Source organism: Ahaetulla prasina, chromosome 2, assembly GCF_028640845.1.
Source record: "Ahaetulla prasina isolate Xishuangbanna chromosome 2, ASM2864084v1, whole genome shotgun sequence".
NCBI classification, from domain to species: domain Eukaryota; kingdom Metazoa; phylum Chordata; class Lepidosauria; order Squamata; family Colubridae; genus Ahaetulla; species Ahaetulla prasina.
Window position 1 is genome coordinate 50155268 of NC_080540.1, and position 10119 is coordinate 50165386.

At 41.7% G+C, this 10119-nt stretch overlaps 1 protein-coding gene across 1 annotated transcript in view; it reads right to left on the reverse strand.

Moving 5' to 3' along the window:
* Positions 1-9129, reverse strand: part of SUMF1 (sulfatase modifying factor 1) — an 85503-nt gene extending 76374 nt beyond the window's left edge. The window contains exon 1 of the mRNA XM_058168502.1: positions 8864-9129. Within this exon, the coding sequence (XP_058024485.1) occupies positions 8864-9121 (258 nt within the window). The 5' untranslated portion in view covers positions 9122-9129. The remainder of the gene's footprint in view (positions 1-8863) is intronic.
* Positions 9130-10119: the final 990 nt, after the last annotated feature.

Consider the following 10119-nt stretch of genomic DNA (forward strand, 5'->3'; position numbering starts at 1 on the left):
TACTTGAGTCAGGTCCAATGCCGTCATGGAGGCCGTGAACTCCCGAGCTGCTGTCGATGACGAGCCGGAAGATGGCAGGTTAAAATCCCCCATGACTAAAAGTCTGGGGGTCTCAACTGCCACCCCAGCAAGCACCTCCAGGAGCTTGGGCAGGGCAGCTATCATGCAGCAAGGAGCCAGGTACGTGACCAGCAAGCCCATCTGACATCTATGGCCCCACTTCACAAAGAGGGATTCACACCCGGCAATCTGAGGTACAGTGGTCTCCCTCGGCTCCAGACTCTCTCTAATCACAACCGCCACCCCTCCACCCCTACCCTGGGCTCTCGGCTGATGAAATGCACGGAAGCCTGGCGGGCACATCTGTACCAGGGGCACGCCCCCTTCTGCGCCCAACCAGGTCTCCGTAATGCCTATAAAGTCCGCGGCACCCCCCTGAATAAGATCGTAAATTAGGGGGGCCTTATTGGCCACGGACCGTGCATTACACAACATCAGCCGAAGGCCCAGGCTCTGAGGGTCTCGACCATCCGGGGAACGGAAAAAGTCTGGGGGCTCGGGGCACGCGATCGCCTGCAAGCATCGAGCGCGCACCCCCTTAACACGATCCGAGCCCCCACTTCCGCCAAATCTGCCCCTCCCCCATACCGTGCAAATAGCACCACCCTCCACTAGTGGAACCTGAACTCCCCCCGTAACCCTCGGACCTATTAACTCACCGCCACGAGCATGCGCAGGAACTGATACCCCACCCGGCGGGTTTCCCCCAACACCTGCCCCCACCCCCAACCCAAACCCGTCGTCTTCCCTCCCCCCCCTTAAAATCCCCTTTAAAACTCCCCTTAAAAAATCTATTAAAACAACTAATTAAAAAACCCCTAAGCCTCCTATTTTTCGCATGCCACCTCTCGGGACTCCAAAGCCCGTCCTCAAGGTGGGCCCTCGATAATCTGGAGGGCCAAACCCGCGAGAGAGGGGCATCTCGCAGGGCAAGTAGGTCAGCCGCCGTAAATGTTCGCATCACTGAGAAGGTCCAGCAAAAGGCCCATCCTGGGCTGGTCAAGATGGTAGCAGGTGACAAAGCAGATGGTAAAGTAACCATGACCAGTCTGTCCTGATGGGAAACAGTTAGAGGTAATCCATGTGCGGTAGATGACCAAACCGCTGACTCAGTCAATTCACCACCTCATACAAACAACCTGGGGTGGACTATGGAAGAAGGGGGGAGGAACGATGGTAAAGATATTATTTAAAGATGGTAAATAATGGAGGGGCATCCGCTGGGCCCGCGGGCCTTCCTCCGGTGCTATCAAATATCCACGCCATGGAGGCTCCAGTGACGTCACCCTCCTGCTGGGTGCTCTAAAAGAGCACTCCGTGTTAGAAGATTGTAAAAGTCAGTGAAACAGAAAATAAATCACTGTTCACTGAGCTTAGCATAATCTCTGGGTGAAAGAGGTTATCAGAATTGTGGAAGAGTGGCAGGTCTGACAGGGGGTTTGCTCTCAAGAGCGAATTTTCCTGGATTTATGACCCCACCGAATTCCACTCCTTCCAACTTCAGCACGCCCCTGTTTTTATCAGGGAAAAGGAGAGGAATGTCGCTTCTGCTCTAGAGGACTTATTAAATTGATTGATATTCCAAGCAGACGGGAATTTCACAAGCGTTCGAACTTTGATGCAGAATCAGCACGGCAAGTACCGACTCCCTTTTTGAAACTTGAAACCTTTCTTTGTCTTTGATTAATTGACTTTTAAAATGGCGCCTAAAAGTGAAAGTAAAAATTTTTAGTACGATGAAGCAGCGTTATTTGTGGATTGTTACAAACGGAGTTTTTTTATACTGAAAGGAGGGAAGGAGAGTTATTAAGTTTGCATTCCTGATTCTTTTGAAGACAGAATGGCAGCTAAACCTTTAAAGCCTTCTGGAAGAAGGGATCTGAACCAAGTCTTGAGGAAATATTGAAAGAACAATTAAAACTTTCTGAAGATAGGCAAAAGAGATGATGGAGAATTTTAATGCAAAAATAAGAGAAGATATTCTTATGGCAGTTCAAGGACTGAGTAAAAATTGAAGGATTGGAAGTGGAAATGCAACAGATCTCTCAGTCAAATAAGCATTTAGAAGACGAAATGAAAGGTGTTCAGAAAAAAGTGGATCAAAATGAAGATCAGGTTGTGATATTACAATATAAACTTATGGAAGGAGCTCTTAGAATTCGTGGTATGCGAGAAGAGCGTGAGAAGACTTAAGAAAAATTATATCAGAAGCATTGGCTGAATTTATTGAAGCGGACCACCAAGAGGTAGCTTACCAAATTGATAAAATATATAGAGTTAATTCTTGGATTGCAAGACAGAGAAAGCTTCCTCGGGACATTGTGGTTTATTTTGTGAAAAGGACTATGAGAAATCAAATTCTGCAAGTTTCATATCAGACAACTTTAAAAATTGGAGAACAGGAGTTGAAGGTGTTGAAAGAGATTCCTTCAAAGATGTTAAGAGACAGGAAGGAATTTGCTTTTTACACAAGGACTTAAAAAACATCAGATTCAATTCAGATGGGAGGTGCCAGTTGGACTGACACTATTCTATCAAGGAAGGAGATATAGAATTGACACTGTTTTAAAGGCAAAGGATTTTCTTTCTACAGTTTTGTAAGTCGAAATAGAAGTGATAGAAAACTTCAAGAGACTCAAGAAGGCGTGGTGACCCAAGAGCCTTTATTGCTGCCAGTATTAGAGGAACCACAAGAGCAAAGGGTGACAAGAGGAGCCCTTAAGCGTAAAGAAGAGCAACAGTCTCAAAGTAAAAGTCAGGATCCCATTATGGAAGCTGTGGGAGGAGCTAGACGGAAGATACCGGAGGAGGAGCTTCCGTTGTCTGCTTCAAAGCTTCAGGAGGCCAGTAATGGCAAATAGAATCTTGTCATGGAATGTTAATGGCTTGAATTCAGCTCAGAAAAGAAGGAAAATATTTCACTACTTGAAACAATTTAAAAATGATGTGATTTGTTTGCAAGAGACACATATAAAATTATCAGACCAAAAATATTTAATTAATTCAAAATTGGGTAACCATTTTGTTGCATCAGCTTTGGAAAAGAAGCATGGAATTGTTGTATATATCAGGAAGGATTTACCAGCTAAGCTAATTGAGGCAGATATTCAAGGAAGATTTATTGCTATTGAACTGGTGATAGATGCAAAAAAGACTTTGTTGATAGGTATTTATGCACCTAATCAGCAACAAGAAAAGTTTTACAAAATGTTACATGAGAGGTTGACCCTCTGGGATTATAGTTCGTTTATTTTATTAGGAGACTGGAATGGAGTAATTGATACAAGAAGGGATAAGAGAACCTCCTCCAAGAAGATACCTATACATGCAAAATTACCAAAATCCTTTTTTGAAATGATGGAAGACTTTGAGTTTAGAGATATATGGAGGTTACGGAATCCAGATGAGAGAGATTTTACTTTTTTTTCTGATAGGCATCAATCTTTTTCACGCATTGATTTTATTTTAATTTCTAATGACTTGCTTTCTAGGGTGAAGAAAACGAAGATATTTCCGAGGTGTTCAAAATGTACTGAAGAAGAAGATAAAGTTCCTGCCACAATTTTTCCTTTTGGGAATTATAACGGATTGTACAGGGATTGAGACTAAATTGATTTTGAACTTAATAACAGCAGCAAGACTATTGATTGGACAATACTGGAAGAAAGAAGAGATACCTACAATAGAAGAATGGATATTGAAAGTTATTAATTTGGCTGAGATGGCTAAAATCTCAGCGTTTTTAAAAGACAATACGCAGGAAAGATATTTAATTGAATGGAAAAAATGGATTGATTATTTACAAAACAGATATCAGATTAAGAAATATCAGATTGCCTTTGAATAATTAGAAAGTTATTTTATGTAATGGGGAGAGGGTTGGGAGACGAAAAGCTTTGGATGTGGTTATTTGGATTGGAAGGGAAAATTTTATTCTATGTTTGGTTTATGTATAACTTTACCTTGTGATTGACCCGGGAAGCCGGGGGGTGGGGGAGGGAGGGGGGTGTGTTTTTTTTCTTTTTTTTTTGGGAGGGAGGGGGAAAAAAGGGGGGGAAATGTTTTTGTTTTTTTAAAACTCTTTCAATAAAAAAAAAAAAAAAATATCCACGCCATTAGGGCAAGGTCACAACCACCTTGGGCCTACCGGGCCATCCGCCGCCTCAAAGCACCGGGGCAGGCCGCCTCCGCCTACCGTCTCCGCCCGGCCATCGCCACTGGGAAAGCCCCATCGCCACTGCAAGCAAGCCGCTGGAATCTCCACCATCCGGGAGGGGACACCAGTCGCCAAGACCCGCCAGCAGTCCCGGGGTTCCACCAGCGCCAACACCCGGCGAGGAGAACCAGGCCGCCGCCGCCACCGCCACCATGAGTTCAGCGAGGCCGCTGGAGCCCGGGCGGCCCTCCAGATCTTCATTGGGGCGCAGCCCCTCCGGGGCTCCTCCCATCGCCCCCGGAGACGCCCAAACTCTAAAACCTTCTTCAGATTGCCTGACTCTTCCAGGCAGGAGTCCAGGGAGCGATGTCAGCGCCCCCCCACCGTCGCCGCCGCCAAAACACCGAAAAGGCTGGCGGCGGCTCGGCAGGCCGCCAGGATTACCTGCAAGGCGCTGTGACTCCGGGGTTCCTCCCACCGCCCCTCGGAGTCACACAGCGCCCAGCCACCCTTTTTTAGGATGGCTGGATCTTCCTCCATCAGGGCGGGGGCCTAAGATGTATCATATGAAGTCATGGGATTGGTTGCTGCCATGAAAGCCCTCCCTTTGCTTTTCTCAACTTGGAAATTTTCTTTCTTGCCTCCTTAAATTTTTTTATAATTTTTAAAATTTCCAATTTTAAAATTTTAACTCTAGCATTTTAATTTTGCATATTTGCTGCATTTATTGTATGCTGTACACTGTATTGTACAACCACCCTGTATCCCTCTTTAAGGGAAATGGGCCATTCAGAAATGTGAAATATGTATAAGTAAACTGCTTAGCAAACCGTGTTAAAACAGAGGGAGCAAAGTTAAAGGAGGAAGCAGGGCCATTTCAAATGGGTTTATTGAATCCAGGGGAGGGGAAAATGTGAGAAAGTAACTCTATCTTAACTCTATAGGTCATGCACAATTACTTGGGTAGACTTTCAAGATTATGTTACATTATTGTAATAACAGGGTGGTGCGTGGTTCTGTGGTTAAGATGCTGGGCTTGTCAGCTGAAAAAACTGGCATCCCAAGTTCAAGACCCAAGGGTTGATGGATGAGTTCCCATCCTCACCCAGTTTCTGCCAACTTAACAGTTTGAAAGAATGCAAATATGAGTAGATAAATAGGTACCACTTTGGTGGGACTACAACAGCATTCCATGACATCATACTAGCCATGTGACCTCAGTACTGGCTCAATGGTCTTGAAACGGAGATGGGCAGAATCCCCTAGAGCCAGCAACGACTAGCGGAGTAAAATCCATAGGGACTCCTTTACCTTACCGTAGTAACAATAAAGATCTTTCAAGAAATCTAGGGTTTTTTTCCTTGATGCATTTGCCCTGAATGACTTGATGGGAATAAGATAAATGAAAAACTAAGTCAGATGGTTTGTGGAGAATGCTAATTTTATTCTCAATACAACTGAAATCTGATCATTATGCAGATTTAAATAGTTGCTGATTAAACAGTTTTAGAATCACATGCCATTCTTATAACGTAAACTATTTTAATCAATGACAGCATGTTTTAAGCCAGCAAAATGGTATTTGAATCAAATTCTACATATTTAACAGAAGCATGAAAAGGAAAAATATACAAGAGCTAACTGTAATCAATTGAAGGCAAAAAGAAGAGGAAGCAGTCAAGGATGAGATGTTTGCAGTGTCACTGATGCAAAAAACATGAATTTGGGAAATTCAAACAGTGGAGGACAGGGCCTGGTGTGGGATCACAAAGAGTCAGACACTACTTAATGGCTGAACAACAATAACAATTGTAGTCAACATTGTATCTTAATCCTATAACTAAAAGTACTTCCAGAAACAGCCATCTTGACAATCCCTTCTAATGCTGTACTGATCTTACAATTAAGGATATGTTGTTTAAAATAAAGTCTTAAACCAAATCTGGCATAGCATAACATCATCTAGCCAATCTTGGATGCTGTCAGAAGCCAAAGAAAGCTAACCTGCTTAATACTTTGATGGGGATTATTTGAGAAACCCAAGGAAGTTGGCCTAGACCAGGATATTAAAACAAAATCTAGCAAAAGAGAATGGCAAATAATGATGCCAAGAAAATTGCAAGAATGCAGGTAATAGAAGGTGACCTTGATTTGATGATAACTTTTAATCAAAATTCACCTGTTCAAATAGCTTACCTTCATTGCGCTTTGCTCTTGACTAAAAAGTAGTGCAAAGGGGAGGAATTAACCTTCATTCTCTCTTGGAAAGCTGTTATATACTTGAAAACAGAGTGAATATACATGTTACAGATGTGAACTAAATACATATTCCATCTCCTGCAGAAAAATAACCTATAGAATTAAGGGGAGACACTCTTCCCTATTTTATGGATAGGCAAGGATAATTTCATATCTTGAGCTTACTGATGCTTGTTCTCAAGCAGGAAGAGAAAATAACATTCTCGGCTTGGTGCTGAAGGGATTAAAGTTCTTCCTTGAAGGATCAAGCAGAGCACTCTGTCTTCCAAGAAACTCTGAGCTATAGCCCTGGGGGTGAAGACTTTGATCTCTGCCTCCTTCTGAACAGGGAAGGGCAGAATACTCTGACCTCCCTTCGCAGCACAGATTGTCAGGAAGTGAACGGAAGCTGTCAAATGATCTATGATCCTCTGATCAGGCCTCCATCATGTCCGTTTCCTGATCTGTCAGTACTTACACAACACTATGCCATATCTTGCTTTAACTATGGTTAGCTGATTAATCCACAATTTGCTGGATATATATATATAAACATACACACAGTACCTCTAAAATTTAAAAGTATATATTTTACATTGCCAGATTGGCTGAAAAGAAACATCACCTTATAAACAAATAGTACATTTATTGATTTATAAAAAAAATTAAAATCTCCAGATGTTTCATGTGATAAAAGCACACACACATGGTAGTTAAACATATTTTTGCAGTAATCATATTTTAGAATTAGATGCTAGAAAATCCAGTGATCAGACTAGTCTAAGTCAGCATTTCTCCAACATAATACTTTACAGATGTTTTGGAATTCAATTTCCATTAGTGGCATTGATTGTTTTTGGCTAGTAGCGATTGATGGTGTTGAGACATCACAACTCATATAAAAAAGGAAGGGGCTGCTCATGGGCACACTGATATTACTTTAGCCCATCCCTAGAACCTTGAATGTTACATGTTCCAATATATAAAAAAACCTCTCCCCACATGGCTGCTTTTGGCCGAGTCCCATTGTAGCCATCCTATTCCAGCCTCTACCTTTCAGAACCTGCTCTCACTTGAGTCTAACAGATGCAGACATCCCTATAATTCTCAATCCAATGAAGAGGAGCACTTCATTACCACTCTGCCACAAATTGTTCTCATCATAAATTATCCCATCTATTCTTCCTCCAATCCAATCTACTGTAATATCTTTCAGAACCAGTTTTTGTTATTCACTTTTATGTCTCTTCCACTTTCACCAACTTTCTAGAGCAGACTTTCAACTAATCTTCAGCCTTTGCTTTCGGCACTTTGGCTGCTCATCTGCATGTTAAACTATAACAACTATCACATTGGCCATCATTCTTCAGACCCTGTGGATATGGTTGGTCACTTAAAGTTTTCTTTTTCATGGATCCCAGTTTTGCAATATCATAATACCTATCAACAGATCAATGGATTTCTATATAGCTGCAGCTTTCTGCTTCCACCCAAAACTCACAAAAAAACAGTAACTTCGAGATCTTCCAAGGCACGTATGCAGTGGCCAGATTATTGGCTTCTCCTGTAATGGGTAGTTTTAGGGTCCCTCATATTTCCTTTATTCAGGTAATCCAGTTTTCAAACTCTCTTTTGTCCTCCTCTGTCACCATTCTATTGCAGTATCTTGCTCATTTAAACATTTTCAATTCTCTAACCCATTTGACCCAACAGAAAAAAAAACGTTTTCCCTTTCTTTATTCAAATTACTTTCACCTCTCACCTGAATATATAATCTCCACTACTCAGTGCCACTTTGGCTAAGATACAAAGCAGAACTAATGTCAATTCAAGTGTTTTTAAAAAATGTACTAGGACTTAACTGTGTAACAGCTCATGCTTTTGTACATTATCTCTAAAACTGAAAAGAAAGCACAGCATATTTTCAGCTGACAGTATTCCTAATGTGAATAGGATTTTTCAAAGTAACTTATTTGGCTAAGATTATTGGTTTGTGCTGAATCCTTGCCAAATGGGTACTCGGGAATGTCCTATTTTTAATTATCCTTGTTTTAATGCATTTTTAATGCTAGTAAACATAAAGCTTCACATAGCTTAGGACCTCAACATGTTTTAATCTAGACCCGGGTGAAATCCAACATATTTCGATAACGTTAGTGCTCGGTTAGCAAAGGCTGGAACCTCTTGGCATGAGGGCTTAAGTTATAAATTGCTTGCTACACGTGACTGAGATGGTTGTTCCTTAGTTTTGTTTTTCATTGCACATACGATAAGAAACGGTGAACTGAAAAAGACATCTAGCAATCACGCTTAAAGTTATGTCAGGCGCTCCAGCAACGCTGTTCGCCATCCCATCATTAAACCTTCATTCCTCATTAAAGCCACCAACCTATCGCCCCGTTTACCTACCTTCATTCCCTCGTTTTTCGAGCGGTCGTCTCCACGGCGATCTTTTGGCTGCTGGGAAACATTCGCCTCCCGAGAGTATTTCTGTGCAGCTCTTTCCGCGCCGCTAGCCCGACTGTTGCTGCAACCACAGGCTCCCTGATCTTCCTCTTCCCTGGGCTCCCCTTTGTCTTCGCTACCGTCTAAGCACTCTGCGGACCGCAGCCACAGAAGCCAGCAAGTGTAAACCACACGAAGCAAACTGTGCCTGGGCGCAGCCATAGTGTAAAGAAAGTCACGTGAAAGAGAAGAGGTCAGCTGACCATTTTCCTCCCCCTACTGGTTCTTCTTCCCCCCAAAATATAGTTTATTCCTACTCACTCGGGATTTTCCTCCCAATGCGCGAAAGTGCGCAATGGCAGGAAAATCCGGACACCTGTCTGGTTTTTTTTGCTAAATCACTTTAAAAACTGAAACGAAGGATTAATTCTATTTTGGAGAAAGCTGCATCAGTTGCTCGGCTTTAGGAAGTGAAAGGAATCTAAGGCTGAAAATACAGGGGTTTAAATGAGTTACTAGGTATTTCGTGCTACTGGGATTAAGTGTTCCTGGAATATGATTTTTTAAAAATCGTATTTCAATAAACGGATTTATTTTCCACCTCATCTGGTCAGTGACAATATCTTCCCCAGTGACAAGACAGTCCCAAAATTGAAGAACCTATAAAATGAAACAAAGGACAAGGATGATGTGCCCACAGGAGACAGGGAGAATTTTCTGAAACTCTTTAGAAAATCATAAAAGCTGAAAATAAATAGTTGCAAATCAGTGGAAATCATACACTGGCTACCTTTAATGTAATAATCTTAAATATAAATTGTCCAGCGTCTTTTTGGAATACGGTGGGTCTTGAAACCCAATAAATAAATACATTCCATTGAGAAGATTTTAAAACTTTATAAAATAGGCCAAAATCTCATCTGTGACTTTTTGAGATTTTGCTCACTAAGTTCTTAGGAAATGAAAGCATACATTTCTTTTGCTAAGCTATACCTTTTCCTAAGAGCTTCTGAACTGATGCAATTCAAAGAAACATTAATTTAATCCAATTTTGGAATACAGCATTAAATTCCATTGCATACATTCATATGAGCCAAATTTTGGAAGATTTCCTACGTAAGAGGTAAAAACAATGTGACACATACAAATATATTTATTTAACCCTCAATTTTCCAACTTTAAAAAATTCCTGTAAATAGTGTACACATTTTTTTAGAGTC